At 26.4% G+C, this 20,994-nt stretch overlaps 2 protein-coding genes across 2 annotated transcripts in view; one reads left to right on the top strand and one right to left on the bottom strand.

The window, feature by feature from the left end:
* LOC100203960 (cilia- and flagella-associated protein 36) overlaps positions 1–13,853 on the bottom strand; it is a 37,795-nt gene extending 23,942 nt beyond the window's left edge. Inside the window, exon 1 of the mRNA XM_065805008.1 lies at positions 13,669–13,853. Coding sequence (XP_065661080.1) covers positions 13,669–13,768 — 100 coding nt within the window. The 5' untranslated portion in view covers positions 13,769–13,853. The remainder of the gene's footprint in view (positions 1–13,668) is intronic.
* Positions 13,854–14,134: 281 nt separating this feature from the next.
* On the top strand, positions 14,135–18,642 carry LOC100206590 (glycine N-methyltransferase). The gene is made up of 5 exons (XM_065805009.1): positions 14,135–14,412; positions 14,585–14,712; positions 17,464–17,720; positions 17,895–18,004; positions 18,134–18,642. The coding sequence occupies exons 1-5, from the start codon at positions 14,198–14,200 to the stop codon at positions 18,294–18,296; spliced, it is 873 nt and encodes a 290-aa protein (XP_065661081.1). The 5' UTR covers positions 14,135–14,197; the 3' UTR covers positions 18,297–18,642.
* Positions 18,643–20,994: the final 2,352 nt, after the last annotated feature.

The following is a 20,994-nucleotide window of genomic DNA, read 5'->3' as shown; positions in this document are numbered from 1 at the left end:
GTTAAATAAGGTTCAACGTATAAAAAACCTCTGAAGTATTTCTCAACCTGTTTCTCCATGTATCTTTGGTCTTGTTAAATAAGGTTCAACGTATAAAAAACCTCTGAAGTATTTCTCAACCTGTTTCTCCATGAAACTTTGATCTTTGGTCAACGTATAAGGTTGAGAGAGTTACAAATAAAATAACAATTTTAAAAATTAAAAAGGAGTCATCCTCAACTCTTGAACCTTGGGAAGGTGAGTTTAATAAAAAAAAAATTATAAAATAATTTTCTTAATGGATAATATAATATAAAAATAACTATAGAATAATAAAAAAGAATAAATTCAATGAATAGATAGATAATATAGTATAAAAAAAATATTAAAGAAAAATTATTTGATACTAACCATGCATGATTTATATATTTATTTTTGAAAATGCCACCTTAAGAAACTCAAGCATCGTTTTATTGTTTAATTATGTTTTTTATGTTTAAATACAGTTTAATTATGGTTGTTATGCTCAAAACATATTTTGAGCATAAAAACCAAGCTTCTAATAAGCTTGTTTAGACTCACTTGTTGGCTGTATAAACATACTAAACAACTATATGCTTGAAGGTGATCACTTCTTGTGTATCCACTTTTAAATAAGAATATATCCTTTTGAATCTCTAAAGTTATACTTTCTACTTATAAAAGTGTTTTTTTTTGCTGCCATCTTTTTTCCATATCTTCATTAAACTGTTCACTAAAGGTTTTAATGTTATTATCACAATCATTGCTTGGTAAAGTCTGGTCCCACTGAACATTACAAACTACATCTATGGGTGTTATTGTGCCTCTTTAAAACCCTTAATCATAATTCTTTTATTTTGAGTTATTGTATTTGGCGTGAAACCATCTGGAATAAAGATAGTAAATTAAGCTACTTTGTTATAACCTGCTTGCTTTAATTTGATGACTCAAAGTAAAATACTCCCTGATTTTTTTAAGTTGTTTTATTTTGGTCAACATTACCTCTACTGCAATCAAAGCTGTAATTACAATTGTGTCTCATCAACATAGTATTTCCATAGCAGCTTTGACTGGATTCAAATGTATACTAAATCAGATTTGGTTCTATATTCACTTTTTCATCTTAATTTAATTGTCAATATTAAAATCCAATTGTAAACTTAGCCTTTTAAACATAATACTTCAAATTGTTGAATCCTTAACAAACTGCACCATTGGGTTTTTCAATACTTGTTTAAATGAAAGACCTTTCTGTTCATAACTTTTACAAACTTTTGTAAATAATTTTTTTGATAATATTGCACAAGTTCAGAGCATTTTTATATTCTTGCGAAACCTACTCATGTACCAATAGAAATACAAATTGAACTAAATATTATCTTTTGCTACATTCAAACACTTCATATTTTATTCTTTTTTCAATAGTGTTGAAAAATATTTTGTGACTTTTGGTTTTATACTGAGAGGTTACGTTTGTTATTACTTTAAAGTATATATTGTGCAGTATATTATTGCATGTTATTGCTTTAAAGTATATATTGTGGGGTATACATTGTGCGGTAGTTGCACAGAGAAACAAGTTATGTGCTCGATCCTGGTAGTACCGCACTTGACTGCAGCGGCAAAAAAAAAAATATATATATATATACATGTGTGTGTGTGCGTGTGTGTTAACATATATATTAAAAGTATATATTTTAAAGCATATATTTATATATTCTAAAGTATTTATTTATATACTTAAAGTATATTTATATATTAACAATTTGCTTTGTTTTATTTTTTTCATTACAATCCTTAAATCCTTACTAACATTTTTTAACTAATTCCAAGTTTTTGTGATCAACAACTTGTATGGAATCTCTGGATTGGAGAACTCAAGCATTGCCACCCTTATTTTCAAGCTCTTTAGCTTTTTTTTCTAAATCGTACTGCTAGTCTACAAGGCTTTAGCTTAGTTTTAATTCTTCAGTGATTTTTTTATTTTTATTTTGCAAAAACTGTTTGTCTCTCTTTGTTTTTTTTTCTTGTTCCTTCCTTTCTTTTAACTTATGTTTTGCTTCCATTTCATCTTTCTAATACAAGTAGGCTAATTTAGCATATTGCAAAAAAATATTTTTGTAATGGGAATGTGATGTATGATACTGGCAATATATTAAGTAATGGATTAAATATTGTGGAGCAATCAATCATAAAATATTGAGCAACCATATATTATCAGCAACCTAGTGGGCACAGACTTAGCTGTAAGACATCTAAACAATTGTTTTAAGACATCACAAGCCTGTAGGACGCTCTTCAGACATCCAACAAACGTTTTCACTGGGAATGGATTATATAATACAAAAAGATTATATTATGAGCTATACACTGTTTAATATTAGACAATATTAAATAATGGAAAGTTTGATGTTTTATAATTTACATACCTCATAAATTTAATTGTATAAACTTAGAGTTTGTGCAAAGGTTCAATTTTGTTTGTATAAAGACACAAAATGTTTGTATAAAGATTATTATTATAATCATCATTATTGTTATTATTATTATTATTATTATTTTTATCATTATCTTTATTATTCTTATTACTATCTACGGCTATGTACTATAATAAGCCTGTACGATAATAAGACAAAATGCTGTTTGTATAAAAATGAAATATAAAAAAACTAATAAAAAATTTATGAAATGGATAATGTTTTAAAAAAAACATAAACTGCTTTTCAAAACCTTGTTCTCAAAGGAACTGATATCACTTTATATACTTTGTATCACTGATATACACTTTATAACTGATATATGTGTATCAATATTAAAACTGTAATCTGATATGCACAACCAGCAGGTCAAAAATCTTTTTTTTTAAGAAAGAAACTTGATGCCTGCTAATTTAAATTAATTCTTCAGAGCATTTTTAACATCTGGAAACAATTCCATTTAATACGCTATCAATTTGATGTTCGGCTTTTTTGTTTTTTTTATCCTATGAAAGTAAACAGTGACAAATCTTTAACATTTTTCTTATATAAGGTTGCCAGACATCCAGCTTTTACAGGGAGAATACAGTGCCAAGCCTAAAAAAAATTATTTTTATAGGCTTGGCACTGTATTCTCCCTGTAAAAGCTGGATGTCAGGCAACCTTATATAAGAAAAATGTTTAAGATTTGTCACTGTTTACTTTCATAGGATAAAAAAAAACCCAGGAAAACTAAGTGAATAAAATTATAAAATAAAAATAAAATTAAGTTAATAAAATAAATTAAAACCATTGTCTTTATAAAAGCTCACATTTTGATTTATTTGATTAAAATAGTTTTAAGAAAATCAAAACTAAAATATAAAAAAACTATTTAAATAAAATAACTTAATTTAGGTAACTTGCTTTAAAACCAATAAAATTCATTGACATTAAAATCAATAAAAGTATGAATATAAAAATATAAATATAAAATATAAATACAATAACAATAAAAGTAAACAAAATATGAGACATGTTGTTGTTATATTTATTGCATTCATTTTCATTTCAGTGACATCAACATATATTATATATATTTTTATAATATATAAAAATCAGTATATATATACTAATTTTTCTTCTAATTTAAAACTTAAAATTTTAATTTTTCTTTTAATTTAATAATTACTTGCAAAACTCAGCCACTAAAGACTTTTGAAATCGATTTACTCATCAAATTGACTCACCTACAACTTGAAAGATTTTGGAGTTTAGGATCTTATCCAAAGTATTATTTTCAAAATGCTACATTTAAGGTCATATTAAATATAGAAATGACACTCAACAGAATTTTTATATATCAGTGAATGGAAATTCCAAAATTCTAAATGGGAGATAACAACATTTTGCCAGAACTCACTCAACATCTCTTAACAAAAGTATTCTTTTTATATATCAGTAATAGAATCAATTTACTCATTGATAATAGCTTTGAGCACTCAATGAGAAAACTCAACCTAAGAAAGAAACAAAACAATAATTAACAAATTTTAGTGTTAAAAGTGTTGGCACATGTGATGACTTATGTACAAATTGAGACTATTTAAAATTAGGACCTGTTTTGCAGTCTTTTAACAAGCTGCTAGAGATTAGAAGATATTGATATTTACCTTTATTATAAATGACATTTTTTTCAACCTACCTTACTAAGTAGGCCATATGTTACAAGTATTCCGAAATTTCTATCTTTAGATGATAATATAGCATTTAACTTTCTAAATTTTATGAACAATATATCAGATGCTTTATTTGTTTTCTGTGTGTGAATTGTGTATGTACTGTGTGTGAACTGTGTATGCACTGAATTGTGAATTTCTTATAAAAAGGCTAATAATTGATAAACTGGTGTCACCTTAAATAAAGAAAAAAAATTTAAAAAGTAAAAAAAAATGACAAAAATTATTTAATCAATTTTTATTTACTTTCTGATTTCAAATAAACGATTTCATTTTTAACTCATAATATAAACTCAAGTATAAAAAATGAATTTCAGTTAGCATTTCTTTTGTTTGCTTTGTGGTCTTTCCTTGTATTTTATCTTGTTTGGTGTCAATAATTTAAGTGCAGAAAAAACTGACACAATACTAATTTGATTAATTTGGAGTTTAAAACTAAATAACATTTGTCTTAAATGATTGTCTAAAAAAGTCAAAATGTGATTTTTAGCCTTTTACATTAGTTTGATCCATCACAGTTAGTTTACCTAAGTAAGTCTATTCAGGTAGAATGCCTTTATTCTAAAACTTTTCTTTTCTGCTTTACCATTAAAATACAAGTTAAATGGTCTCAAAGAACAAATGAAATATAAACAAAAACTCTGAAAAAAAAAGAAAATGAAATGAATAAATATAAAAACTAATGACAAGTGTTAGAACAAACTAAATAAAAAATTTAAAGAAAGAACGTAAAGTAGACAATGCTCATTACTCAAAGTCAAAGAAGTAATTTGTAGCTTTGTGGAAGAAGTAATTCGTACCTTCGTGGAAGAAATAATTTGTAGCTTCGTGGAAGAAGTAATTTGTAGCTTCGTGGAAGAAGTAATTTGTAGCTTCGTGGAAGAAGTATGAAAAAGTTATTGCTCACTTTTTTATTGATTAATGCGGATGCATAGTTGACTACTCTTTCTTCTTCACCAAGAAAATAAGTGCATTTTAGGAGTACTTAAAGTATTGAAAAGAAATTATTTTTTTAATACTAATTTCTTTGAAGGAAAAAAAAAAAAATCATATTAGCGCTTGTTATAAATTAATATTGCTATAAAAACAAATTAAAACAATTACAAATAGTTCAAATGAATTTTAAATGATAATATTCATATAATATTTATGATAATAATATTACTTGATATAATAGTGTTATTCATAATACTTCATTTGAACCAAAAATAAATTTTTCAATTTATTAACCAAAAAGTTAGAGCGTGACGTAACTAATGGACAACCCCATAAGTATTTATTTATTTTATTTATATAACTTTAGTAAGAATAAACTATTTCACACTATTTTTTTTATCATTTGCTTCCATCATTCTTGTGTTTTGAATTGGTTTTCCACTTAAGTAATCAATTCATTTAATTTCAGAATCTTGCATAGAAATAATAACTGTAAGTGTTTCCTTGTGGCATTTATTCACTACTAAAAAAACTTTTTAATTAAAAAAAAATTTCTTATATTTAGGCCATGCTAAAAAAATTTTAATTAGACTTAATCAATTTTTAAAAAAAAAAATTTTAATACTAATAAAAATAATTAAAAAAAAACTACTAATACACTGTAAAAACTATTAATGAGTCATAAAAACTATTAATGTAACATAAAACTATTAATGTAACATAAAACTATTATTACTATTAATACTATTAAAAGAAATCATTGTAAAAAGGTGCTGTCAGATGCTAAGCTCCATTATTCTCAGTTCACTAAATCTTGTATCTTATCTCAGAAGTTACACTCTAGAGATTTTCGGAAAATCTGCAACAGCGTTGTTAACAAAAGAAGGTCTAACATTCCATCTCTCATTCATGGGACTGATCTTATAACTTCTCCCATTCATGGGACTGATCTTATAACTTCTCTCATTCATGGGACTGATCTTATAAATTTTCCTCTAATTCGACTCTCAAATCTTATGGCCATTCTCTTCCTTCCATTCCAATTAAACAGGTTAACCCATTGTTAGACATTCAAATCACTCCAGCTTCCATTGCTAAAGTCATATCTCGATTAAAATTATCTACGGCTTGTGGTCCAGACAACATTTCTGTCACAGTGTTACAAAATTATTTGCCAGAACTCTCTTTAATTTTGTTTAAACTATTTAATAATTGCTTGACTGAGTTTTGTTTTCTTGCCTGCTGGAAAATGACATCTGTTGTTCCAATTTTCAAAAACTCTGGTGAACATTTTGACTCCTCCAATTAACGCCCAATCAGTCTTCTTTCTGTTATTAGCAAGGTCTTTGAATCTTTGATAAACAAATTTCTCACATCCCATCTTGAGTCAAATAACTTGCTCTCAGACAGTCAATATGGTTTTTGATCCTCTTGCTCTACAGCTGACTTGCTAACTACTGTGACTGAAGGATTCTATTGTGCATTAAATGGTGGTGGAGAAGCTAGGGCTAATGCTCTAGACATAATTAAGGTTTTTGATAAAGTTTGGCATGCTGGTTTCTCCATAAGCTTGCTTTGTATGGTGTATCTGGGAAAGTTTTTGAGATTATCAAATCTTTTCTTTCTAACTGTTTTATTAGTCATCCTCAAAGGCCAACACTCTTCTTCATTTCTAGTAACTTCTGGGACACCTCAAGGTTCTATCCTTGGTCCTATCTTATTTCTTATCTGTATTAATGATTTTTTCAACAACCTTACATCTAAAGTAACTCTTTTTGTTGATGTCTCAACTTTATACTCCTGTCTTGAAAAAAGTCTTTTTGATTGTTTAGAACAGGCAGACAATCTTGAATCTGATCTCACTTCTGCAACAGATTGGGGCTCACAGTAGCTTGTAAATTTTAACTCCAACAAAACTCAGTTATTTACTGCAAACAACTATCATAGTACTGTCGACATTCCTATATGAATGGCAACCCTCTCACTGAGTCCTCTTCTTTACGTATTTTTGGATTATCATTTACTACTGACCTTTCACGGAAACCATATATACAATCAATTTCTAAATTAGCATCTGCTAAGGTTTGCTCTCTATATCGTGCTTGCCATTTTCTCTCTCCTGATTCCATAATCTACCTCTACAAATCTCTTATTTGTCCCTGTATGGAATATTGTTGTCATATTTAGGCTGGTTCTTCTAATGATGCACTTTCTCTTCTAGAAAAGGTCCAAAAATGCATTGTAAAAATTTACATCTCTTTCACTTTTCTACAAATACTATCATGGTTGCTGCTCAAAGGAGCTATCATCTCTAGTTACATCAAATAAAACTCATTCTTGCTTGATTCATCATTCATCAGTCTCATTCTTTTACTGTAGAATAGATAAAATATTCTTATCTATTTATTTCTGAAAAGCACCCATTTTGGATTTCTAGAAAATAATCCTTAAATATTTAAACAGTGGGTAGTATGTATCAATTGAAAGTTATGTTAACTTATGAATCGAAAGTTAAACCCCCAGTAAAAATTCAACTTTTTGTGCTTAACATTTTAAAGAGAAATATTTGAAAATTGGAAAAAGAGTAACATTAGTTTGGGACTTGAATCTCGTTCCAATTATTTATTGCTGAAAATAACTGAAAAAATACCATCATCTGTATAAAAAACTACATCGAAAGGTAGCCACCCTCTGTCCGTCGTCCATCAAAAATAATCAGAATAAATCCAGTATATTTATAGAAAAAGATGAAATTCACAATTTAAATAATTTTAACCGTAAAGGGTATCAGCTCAAAATATATAATAACAAATAGATATTTTTTAAGTTAGAAATTAATCAACACTTTGGTATTTTAGAAGTTGCAGAAACAATTGTAGTTGATGAACTTATGGATGTTTCATTGTTGAATTTAAAAGCATTTTATCCTGGAGATAATAAACAAAGTGTACCATTTGCTCTTGCAATATTTGATCCCACAATTTCTACAGCTATTAAAAGTTATTTTCCAGATAAGACTGATGCCTCAAGCTTTTTAAAGTTGATAAATATGTGGTGGACAATAAGTAACAGTAAACAAAAATACAACAACAATTTTTGTATTGGAAATGCAGCTGTTTTTGGTGACATGAAACTTTTATATTTGAGGAATTTAGCCAGATGGATTGAAGATTGGCAATCATCTTAAGTTTCAAACTCTCATTTTAAAATTTTATTAGCTGAATCTGGTAGAGTAGAATGCTGTTATTTAGAAAAATGTTATTGTTGAGGATTGATTTTACCAGCTATTGATCTTACAGATTAAGTTGCAAAAGCATTTAGAATATTAGATACTACCATCTTACTTATAAGAAACTCAACTCTTTGTGATCAATATGCTGCAGAACAGGTGCTTCGATTAAATGATTGTGCTACTTCATTATTGTGCGATGATCATCTTATGGGATTATCTTATATCATGATTATCAAATTATTGGTGTAAAATTTGTAAATCATGTTACTACAAATATCTATTTTAACAAAAAACAGAACTAATTTTCTGATGAAATTTGAAAGAACAGTTAAAAGGATTTTAAATGCAGACAAGGAAAAATATTAGAGCTGAATTAGTTGAAATAATCAATCAAGCTAAAATGAAATGAAGTAATCAATGCTTAAAATATACAGCTGAACTATTATACCTTTAATGTACATACATACATACATACATGCATACATACATGTATGTATGTATGCATGTATGTATGTATGTATGTATGTATGTATGTATGTATGTATGTATGTATGTATGTATGTATGTATGTATGTATGTATGTATGTATGTATGTATGTATGTATGTATGTATGTATGTATATATGTATGTATGTATGTATGTATGTATGTATGTATGTATGTATGTATGTATGTATGTATGTATGTATGTATATACATACATACATGCAATATGAGGTACATTTTTAAGTTAATAAAGTCATCACAAATTTTAATATTTTATTGTTTAATAAAGTTATTACAGTTTTTATTGATGAACAAAGTACCATTTAATATTCTCTTATTTCAATAGTGTAAGTTTTTTATAGAAATAAAATGCAGGCAAAGGAGAGTGTCTTATTTATCAGACTTTTATCATACTTGTCAAAGAAATTTTAAACTTTATACACACTTCCGTACACAAAAATCTGTTTAAAAACAGTTTTTATTGAGGTAAGTGTGGTCAATCGTGTTATACGATATATGTTTTGAAAAGTTACTCTTCTAATTTTTTGCTCCGAAAAGCAAGATATCACACTGTGTAATAATAGTAGGCCATGTTACACATCATCATCTTTTCGTCATTTGAATTATTTTAATTTGTTTCTTTATTACTTTTATTACTTTTTCTTTATTACTTTTTCTTTATTAACAGTTTATCTGTTAGAGCTTATTATGTTTTCATCTGCAGACAAAATGTTGTAGCTGTACCCTGCATAAAAATTATTAGGTTTTTCAATCTGATATGGAGATCTTAAAAAGACTCATACTCTTCATTTAACATAACAGATAACTGCTTATCTTATAAAACTCCTACTTTTGCAAATAAATAAATGATAATGGAGGTATCCTATAGTTGGAGTTTTATGGAAAATTTTAACTGTAAGGATGATAAAGAATTTATCTTGCAAGAAAATCTTGGTAATGCTATAACGGTTTTTTCAGAGAAGATAATTTACTCTCACAAGTTCTGCAACAAAATACTATCAAATTTACTTTAGAATTAGAAGTGTTATAAAAACCCTTATTCTGTAACACAAACAATTTATGAATGTTTGGTTTTGATATTTAATTTAATTTATAGTTTATTCTAGTGTAAATTAGAATATTAAACATCTATGTTTACACTAAACATCTGACATGTTTACACTTGAAACATTTGATATGTTTACATTTGAAACATTTGATAAGTTTAACTTAAAACATCAGATAATTACACTTGAAACATCAGATATGTTTACACTTTAAACATCAAATATATTTACACTTTAAACACCCGATGTGTTTACACTTTAAACATCTGATGTGATTACACTTGAAATGTTTGTTTAAAAACTAGCTTTAATAGAGTAGTTAGACATTTAAAAAAAGGAAAGTCTGGGGATTTTGCAAACATCAATATTTATAATTTAAAAAACCACCCAGAAGCAAACTGTACAGCTAAAGTAACTGGTAAAAGGTTTTATGCTGGTGAAGATTTATAAATTTCCTATCTTGCAATTTGCAATTTACTAGAATAAAAAAGTTTATATCGGTTTTGAAAGAATTATATAATTTATACCTATAAAAAAAAGAAGAAACTTATTAATAAATATTCACTAAAATTATGTTTTAACTTTTCCCTCTAAATTTCCCTCTAATTATTAGTAAAGGGGGTAAATTGTTTTCTTGCTAATCAGTCAGCATAATTAGTAAATAACTTTCAACCAAAAAAAAGAGATATTTCTTTTATAATTATAACTTATTATAACTTAAATGTTTTTTTTGTTTTTTTCAATAAAAATAATAATTTTAATTAAACTTTAAAACAAAAATTTTTTACAAATCATTTTAAGAAACTTTAATAAGACAGTATTTTTTACTTTCAGTTATAAGTTGCAACAACTACCATTTATTTGTACTGAAACTGAAATTTTTAGAAAAAACAATAAGTATGAATTTTTTATTATCATTTTTTAATTAATGTTTTTAATTTTATCAATATCATTGTATAGTTCATTTTTTACAATGATATTGATAAAATTATTTTTTATATTTTAATTGAAATATAACTTTAAGCATGTCAATTTTAAGCATATTATAATATTCTTTTTTTTTTTATTACATTTTCTTAGTTTGACATGTTTTATTGCAAAATGGTATGGCTATCTTTTATATACTAATTTAAATAAAAATTTAAAATCAATTTATATTATAGTCTTTCTTACACTTATAAACTTTCTAATTTAATTTCTTTAAATTAAAAAGCATCTTCATTATAAATTATTTGAATCAGCAGTCTTTAAAATAAATTTTATATAATTATAGATAAGTTATTCATCACATACACATACTTTATGTTCTTCATTTTTGTCTGCCTAAAGTCATACTAATACTTAAAGTTAAAAAAGAGATTATTGTTTTTAGTATGTAAATGTTGAAAATAAGTTATTAGAATGTTAAGATAAATAAAACAAGATAAAATAAGTCTTACATTTTATTTCTATGAAACTGTCTTTGCTTATTGTCTTGCTTATTATCACCTTTATTGTCTTGCTTATTAACTCAATTGTTGTCATGCTAATATATCTTTATTTGCTAATATATCTTTATTTTAATTGAATATAAAATTCCAAGGTTTGAAACTCTACAACTTAAAAATAAACTTAAAGAAAAACCGAAATATAAACTTAAAGATATAGCTCAGAAATTAAAACTCTATAACTCAGAGATTTATGTTTCAAATGCCTTAATATTTAATTTAATATATTTAATAAAATATTTAATTAAATAACATTTTATTGCTCTTAAAAGTTATAGTATTTACTTTTTTTATGCATTTTTCTAAAAGCTTTTTTTTGTTGTTACATTAAAATGAGAGAAAGTTTTGCCTCCATTTTCACTGTTTGAGCAAGTGTTATTTACATTTAAATTATTTAAATATTTTAAATAAAATTATAGATTTAAATCATTTACAGGGATCTGAGTATTTATGTAGATTTAGATGTCAATATGAACTTTTTAACATATAGTTATAATACCTGCCTTTTCTTTTGCTTTAACTGCAACTGGTGTAGTTTACCTCATGAATGATAGGCTGCGATATTTGAGTACATTTAATCAAGTTATTTATTTCAATGGTAATTATAAACCAAATCAAAATACTCCGCCAATATATTATCAATTAAATATTCATGACGGACTTGACTGTAGGGTTAGAGAACCAAAGCCTTGAGCCAAGGTGTCATATATTTCCCCTAGAGCTAAGCTGATCATTTTATAGAATATGAAACAATTAAAACTTTGTTATGCAATTTGTTACCAAAAGTCGTATATCTATATATAAATTAAACATTTTTACACAATTTAATAATATATGAGAGCAGTATAAAAATTGCATTAATGAAAAGTCATAAGTGATTTTTTAAAGCACCAGGACAAGGAAAAAAATTAAATACGCAGTGTTAACAGTTAAGGGGAAATTCATGTTAAGGGGAAAAAACAATTAGGCACAAAGCACTATGAGCATCTGAGAAAAGAATATTTATATTAGGACTTGTGGATGAATAAAAATAAACTACAATTAAGCTTATTTTCCCATACTTTAACATTTTTCAGAATTTTTTCAGAACAAATATAAATAGCTTTTTTCAAGTATAACTGTTTATTTTCAGATAAACTGTTATCCTTGAAAAAAACTATTTATATTTGTTAGTTAATAAGTTTAGTGATATTTATTTTTGTTTATGGCACACGATTAAAACTATATAAACTCTTATTTATCTAAAAAATTTATTTTAACAGTTCAAGTATTGTACTTTTATTATATATCATCATACACTACATTATATTACATACACTACATTATATTATATACACTACATTATATTACATACACTACGTCATATTACATACACTACATTATATTACATACAATACATTATATTACATACACTACGTTATATAACATACACTACATTATATTACATACACTACATTATATTACATACAATACATTATATTACATACACTATGTTATATAACATACACTACATTATATTACATACACTACATTATATTACATACACTACATTATATTACATACACTACGTTATATTACATACTACATTATATACACACTACGCTATATTACATACACTACATAATAAGTATAACATATTCATCATACACTACATTATATTACAGTACAACATATTTATCATACACTACATTATATTACAGTATAACATATTTGAAAAAACTATGAAACTAAACATTCTTTCAAGTCTCAAACAATATTCTATATAAAAATAGCTTTTCTAATTATTTTAGAGATTTAGATAGATATGTATCTTTCTAAACCTGGACATAAGTCAAGCATTGAAAGTATTTTTAATTTTCAAGTTTTTCCCTAGCCTGTATTCTTGTGAAAGTAGACTGTATTAGGTCTGAAACACCATTGTATTTCATTTTTCTTGCTAAAAGTATGATAGAACATTGTTTTTCAACTTTGTGTTTCAAAAAACAGAAAAATTATAATTTATCTTTTTTTTAAAGTTACTGAAACTAGGCTATAAAGTTGTTTTTAATTTAAAAAGTAATATGAAACCTTCACTTATCAAACATCTGTAAAGCTACATTTTACTCCTTAAAGCAAATATATAGTTAAAGTTCTATAAAACTAAAAACTTTGTAAAACAATAGCTGCTACAGTTTTAGAATTCTTGGTTAATAAGCTTTCGATTTTTTAACAAATAAATAAAAAGAAATCTAATTAACAAAGATTTTGCAGTAAAAAAATACATACCAACTGACTGAGATTCTATAAAAGACAAAATAGGTACATTCCAAAGAGGAGAATTTATAAAACCAAAAATTCCATCAAAAATAAATTCCCAATCAGACATGCTATTTACTTTAATCAGGTTCAAAAAAATCGATTTGTTTGGGTAATCAAAGTCGGAATTTCAGTGTTTAGTAAAAACAACATCTTATTTAAACGGCATACGGATAAAAAGGATTAAAAATTTTCATAATTTTAGGGGGCAAGCTTTTATTTTAACAAACAAGTTAAATATGTTTAAAAAAAATTGGGCTATAAAAAAATAAGTACATGGTTGATCAATAATATAAATTTTGTATTATTGTATTTATTTGAATAAATATATTTATTTTTTGGTTGTTGTAGAGCGACTTATTTTAGAACTTTAACATATATAGCTCCTAAACTTTCCGAAGTTGTTCTAGCGTTGCAAATTTTTTTATTAGGCTTGGGTTTCTTTTTCATCGATAAATTGTTATTAAAAATAAAGTAGGTTTTAAACATACAAGCAAAAATGGATGAAAAAATTGACGGAGTTTTTCGCACAAGAACCCTCGGGATAGGTGCGAGAGGAATACCTGATCAATACGCAGACGGAAAAGCAGCTAGGGTATGGCATAAATATATTGGAGATGAGCAACAAAGAACAGGGTATTATAAAGATCAGCTAGTTTCTATTTTAAAAGAGCACAATTGCCAACATGTTCTTGATGTGGCTTGTGGAACTGGGTACGCATTTTTTTCACACTTCTTTTTAGTAAAGTAAAAATGATTATTAACTCATTAAAACATAAATGGTTATACATTAATGTTTGATAACTATTTGTATTTAGTAAATTTTGTTGCATTAAATAAATAAAAGTTTTAAATTATACTATGTTTTATTTTAACCTTAATTCAGTATTGATTCAGTTCTACTGCTTGAAGAAGGATTCAAAGTAACTAGTGTTGATGCATCTGACAAGATGCTTAAGTATGCACTTAAGAAACGCTGGGATAGAAGAAAAGAACCTGCATTTGATAACTGGGGTATTTATAATTTTCTTCATGATAAGATTTTTTTAACAATGAGAATAGTCATATCTGCTTTTATACTGTCTTAAATCTTTCATAATATCATATTTAAAAAAAAATGGCATTATGAAAACTAGGGCCATTGAAATTCTTGAAAATTCCGTTTGAGGAATGGGCGAGTAAAAATTATTTTTTACTTATCTAAATTTTTAAAATGTTCTTATTGCAATTATTTTAAAATTAAAGTATAAAGTAAAAATAACAATAACTAAAAACTGAAAATTATATATAGTTTGGGTGCTACTGCAGTTTCTTCCCCCCACCCCCTTTTTTTTATTGTTGATTATGATAGAGAATTTTATGCTGATTAAGAATTGTATAAAAACATAGGTCTGAAAATCAGCAGAAAGTGCACTAATTCAATATTGAAGTTTGCAAAAATGTATTAGAAATGCTAATATGTGCCATCTATTTCATACTTGGTTATGAATAAATTCCTTTTCAAAGATAACTTTAAAAAAGTTTCTATTGACACTTTAAAACAAAACTGTTTAAAAATGCATAGTGCATCAATTTCTAATTGAGCTTTTACCCTAACGCTGACCCAAACCATGTACATGCCAATCCCTATTTGTCAGTCAACCATGTACATGCCAATCCCTATTTTTCAGTCAACCATGTACATGCCAATCCCTATTTGTCAGTCAATGCATGTGCATTTAGTTGCGTCAATCCCTATTTGACAGTCGATGCATGTACATTTAATTGCGCCAAATTTTTAAACTTCAACATCAAATTAAAGCACTTTCTGTTGATTTTAAGACCTATGTCTTTAAATGTTTCATAATTAGCATAAAATTCTTTATCATAATCAACAATAAAACAAGGGGGTGGGGGAAGAAACTGCAGTAGCACCCAAATTATATATAAATAGTTTTCAGTTTCAGGAGATACTGTAGTAGCACCATAATTTGCTCTACTGAAACTTGAATTTCTTTGAATGAACTTAAAAATATTTATATTTTCCATCTTTCAGGTTATGAAAGAGTTTTGTCTGAGAGACAAACTAATAAACAAGTTCAAGGAGTTCAGAAACTCAAAAGACTGTTCTGTTCTGTTGTTTTTTTTAAAGAATTTTTATAAGAGCTTTGATAAGAAGTTTAAACTTATTACATAACCGGTAGTTGTTGTTTCATAAGTTTAAAATAACTTATCAAATGATGTGTAACCATCATTTGATAAAGCTACTGGATGCCCAGATACCCGTCAACAGCCTTAATGAATATCCATCCAAACTAAACAATTATAAAGTGAGCTTTCAAGCTCACTTTACTCACTTTACAATGACTAATGAGCTGTCAAGCTGAGAAATGAATATTTTTTGTTGGTAGATGTCTATTCATTAGTTGTAAATGAAATGGATGAAGCATCAGCTCATTTTGTATTTGTTGTCTTACTTGTATATATTTGTATTATATAAAATATAGAGTTTTTCATTTATTTCCTACTTGGAATGCAGTAGTTAGGACATATATGGTATAGCAGTTTTTGAAATCCAAGAACTTGTACTATCAAAAATATTTGAAAATCAACTGCAATCATTTCTGCAATATAGTAATGAATTAGTTTTGACCTGTGATCATTAATGTCTTTTCCTCTCAAGTGTTTTTGATAAAGTTTTTCGAGGCTGTTTTGAGCAAGTTACCTTATTTGACTGTGTTTTTTTATTGTTTAAATTTTCTGCTTTCCTTTTGTTTTCTTCGTTTTAACTCTTTTGCTACTTCATTTTGTATTAATGACATAATGACATAATGACACAATGACATAATGACACAACATATTTGTTGCATTGAAGAATTTAGAATTTTTTCTACCTCTTGTAATCTTGTAATACACACTTTTTTACCTCTTGTAATCTAAGTTTGCATGTACTACTTATTGCAATTAAGGCAATCTTCAGAAAGATTGGTAAAAATTTCCACACCCAACCACACTATTTCAAAGGAATATCTTTTTTAATAAAGCTCCTGCCATTCTGAATGTTTTTTTGATTAAATAACTTTATTTATAAGTAATTTAGATATTATTCTAAAAAGTAATCACACAAAAATATAGAAAGCACTATAAACATATGTTAGCCATAAGTCTTGGGATATCTACATAAATACATATGGAAAAAATTAAAGTAAAATATTTGGTCAGCAAAATCAAATTGTATTTTAGAAATAGTATTTCTAAAATACAATTTGATTTTCTGCCAAATCTTACTATTCTCATTTAAAGAGGGTAAAATAAACTTCAATGTAATTGAAATAAATTAAAATGAACATTTGAGGGGGTGAAAAGTCAAGGGGAACAAATAACATTTTCATAGATTTGAAAAAAAAATAATTTAAAGTTCAAACAATTTAGTGAAATAACCAAGAGGCGAAGCACAATAAACTAATATATAATTAATAAATAATAATTAATAAATTAATATATAAAGTTAGTAATATATAAAGTTAGACAAAGCTAATGCTGGTGCAGATTAATTGGTACCTGTTTGTGTCAGCTACACTGAAATCACTGATTTTAATGTGGCTGACACAAACACTAAATTATTGTGTTCTGATATTGGGTTTCACTAAATAATTTAATTTTTAAGATTGTGGTTTAGTATGTAGTTTAATTTATGTTGTATAACTGTAAATATTGCAGTTGTACTTTTTTTATAAACCATTGTGGTTGTATATTGTTGTTTTTATAACTTTTAAAATGTTTTAGTAATTGAGGAGGGAAATTGGTTGCGCTTAAAGGAAGCTGATATTAAAGTTCCAGGAAATGGTTTTGATGCAATTATTTGTATGGGAAATTCATTTGCTCATTTGCCTGACTTTGATGGAACACAGAAATCACATCGAACAGCTATTACTAATTTCTATGATCTGTTACGACCTGGTGGGATATTATTGATTGATCACAGGAATTATGATACTATTGTAAAAGGACACAAAGCACCAATGAAAAATATATATTACCAGGTATAAATATATGTGAATCTGAATATTGTTTTAAATACTTCTCAAAATATGCATCATATCAGATAAATATAATTTATGTATATAATTTATGCTTTTTTCTTTGTGGTTATATTTTTTTTATAACCAATGTTGGTTTAGTTTTTTTTGTTTTTTTATGTGTGGTTTTGCTTATAGAGTAAGAGTCGCGTGGATTGCAAAACTTCTGTTCTAATGGTGGATGGTAGCTATCACATGGTTACTTTAGATTATATTGTTTACGAGGATGACAATGACAATGAAGGATGGTATAGAATAAATATAGTTTAAATTTTTAAACTACTCATTTATTTTTGTATATATTGTTATAATTTGTTGTTTATACTTTTTGTTTTCTATTTTTATTTGACTTACATTTATACTTGTTTCTTATCTAGTAAGTTCCGCTTATCGTATTATCCTCACTTGCTATCTAAGTTTGACAATCTTATTGACGAAATATTTGGAGAAGGTCGTCAAACTGTACTCGCTGATTTTAAAAAATTGGACGAAGTTGACAACCCTTCTTACTTCATCCACATTTGCAAAAAGAAAGAATAGTTCTTTAGAATATGAAATCTTTTTGAACGTTTGAATAATTGTGGCATTACATTATATTCATTATATTTGTTGTGTCTCTTTTTATAATTCTTTTTTTTCTTTTTTTTTTTTCAAAAATTGTGTTTTTTCTATTTCTATAAATATTTCTTATCACAAATTATAATATATACAATTTTATATTTATCGTCACAATATATTTTGTAAAAAACAACTGTTTCACTAATGTATGTATTGTTATATATTGTCACCTTTTTTTTATAAAAAAATTAACAGATTTTTTTTTCAATTGTATTTTTATAAATGCGAAATTAATATTATATATCTAAATAAATATCTATATATAGTATTTATCAGTTTTAATTTAAGTTGTATATTTAGCTAACCATGCAAAACTGGTTAAGTGTGCAGAAGTTTTAAAAAAAGACGTTTTAATAGAACCAAGCCTGTAGTGAGGGGTTTCCAAGGCACAAAGCGTTATTTTTGTAGAGGGAGCGATTTTCCAAAATCTTGTCACGAATAGGTTATTATTTTGTTCACTGTTCAAGTTAAATTTTTTTCTCGGTCAACAAATTGTGTAATACTAACACTCAAAAGTTAAGTCTAGACTAAGCTTTTAAACATGATAATATTGATTACTAAAGAACCAGAAGTTAATATACATTCTAAAAAGATAAACTCGTCTTTAAAGATTGTACACAATTAAACTTTCAGTTTAAATACCCTGTCACAAAATACAGATAGAATGAGGTGTTATTTAATCGAACATGAACCTGAGCTAAAAACTCTAGAAAGTTAAGTTTTATTCCGAATAAATCTTGTTTTGACTAAAATTAATGCAAAACTTCACAATTTGCTTTAAGAGGTGTTGACGAACTGTTTGAGCTTAAGGCTTTACTTTATTCATAATCATACTAACAAGATTACAAAACAAAGTTTCTTGTACTAAAAAAAAAGTAAAACATTACAGTGGCTTAAAACATTGTCGGTGAGCTTGAATTGAAAGAGTTCAAGTTAAACTTAAAAAAGTATTCTCGTGTTGTAATGATTTTTATCTATATTTCAAACTATGTCTATAATTGCTTCGATGACTCAAGAGTCTTTTTAGTTTATTGTAAGTCATGTTGAACACATTTGTGCTGATCTCTAAAAATGCCCGTGTTCTCCTAATACCGATAAGTTTTATTTTGTCTTTATTGCGCAAGCATTTTATTCAGGGTTATAACGCAAGTCTTGTAGTCTCTAATGTAAGTTAATTGTTTGAGCGAAAATAAGTTCTCAAAGCAAATCTAAATTCCTTAAAAGTATAAGTGACATAAATGTTTTTTTTTATAATGATTGCTTTTTATTATAAAGTTGCTACAGCAGAATCCCGTTAACTCGGACTCTGAAGGGGTATATATATTTTGTCCGACTTAGCAAATGTCCAAATTAAGCGAAGCTCTCGTTATGTCGGACTTTCTGAAAATGTCCGTGTGAGTAAAAATCCAACTTATCCAGGGTTCGAGTTCGGTATTCTACTGTATTGTTTTTTTTTTAACATGAAGTTGAAAAATTTTAGTGACTATTATAAAATAATAATATTTAAATTTGTTTGTGAAACTCATCTAACTTGAAAACTTATCTGTGTAATGTCACAGAATAGATTTACGAGTCTTGGTTTAACGCATCATGATATCAAAATTAATATAAATGAAAGGGTTATTTGTTTTACCTGGAAAAGTCTTTGCTAGAAAAAATTTAATTGGGTTATAGCGTTTATGTAATTGTTCAAATTATTTGGATCATAGCATTTATATAACGATTCAAATAAATAGGATCATTGAGTTGAGTATGTAACAATCCAAATTGATTGGATCATAGCGTTTATTTAATGATCCGAATTTATTGGATCATAGCGTGTATGTGCATTATAAAAAAGTTATTCAAATATTTTATGCAGCTTTTATTTTATAAACTAGTGACTGGAAACACTTTCTGAAATCCTCCAGTTTTTGTTGCATATTTTTAGTTGTTTTGTTATTTGTTTGACATTTAAATATACAATTTTTTTAATTGCCCCTCACAAATCACATCTATTCAAAAACTATTTTAGACTCACCCTTATTTATATAATCATAATGTCTACTTTTTATACTACTTATATTACTTTATAACTCATAAATAATTTATGTAGATTTATAGCATTCATTCAATAGGTAATATCTGATAAGTTTTATTATATTTTGTTTCTAAGGTTTCTAATCATAATACAACATTTATCAATAATGTGATATTTTTCTCAATAGATATAGTTACTAAACAAAAATAATTAGATTAAAAATAAATAAAGTATACTTTATTTTCAATCTAGTTATTTTTGTTTTCGCATCTATTTTATTTATTTCTTCTAAGTATTGTGACGTTGTAAAGCGTCATTTCTGTTTATCAATTTAATCTATTATCTATATATGACGGAAAAAAACATTAGTTTTAAAATAATCCCTGTATATTAAGTCCGTGTGGTTTAAAATCGACACACCATTCAAATATTCTTAGAAAATTGCAACATACAATAAATATCTGATATTGGCTATGGTAACCTGATTGCCAAAAGAAGTTGCTATGGGAACCTAGTCGCCGATCAAAAGTTGCTGACTTTAAAAATCCTGACTTATGTTTACTTGAAAGATAAATAAAAAGACCAGAGGTAAATAAAAAG

This window comes from Hydra vulgaris, chromosome 09 (genome assembly GCF_038396675.1).
Source record: "Hydra vulgaris chromosome 09, alternate assembly HydraT2T_AEP".
Taxonomy (NCBI): Eukaryota; Metazoa; Cnidaria; class Hydrozoa; order Anthoathecata; family Hydridae; genus Hydra; species Hydra vulgaris.
The sequence above is the reverse complement of the archived record's forward strand: the minus strand, read 5'-3'. Positions and strand labels throughout refer to the sequence as shown.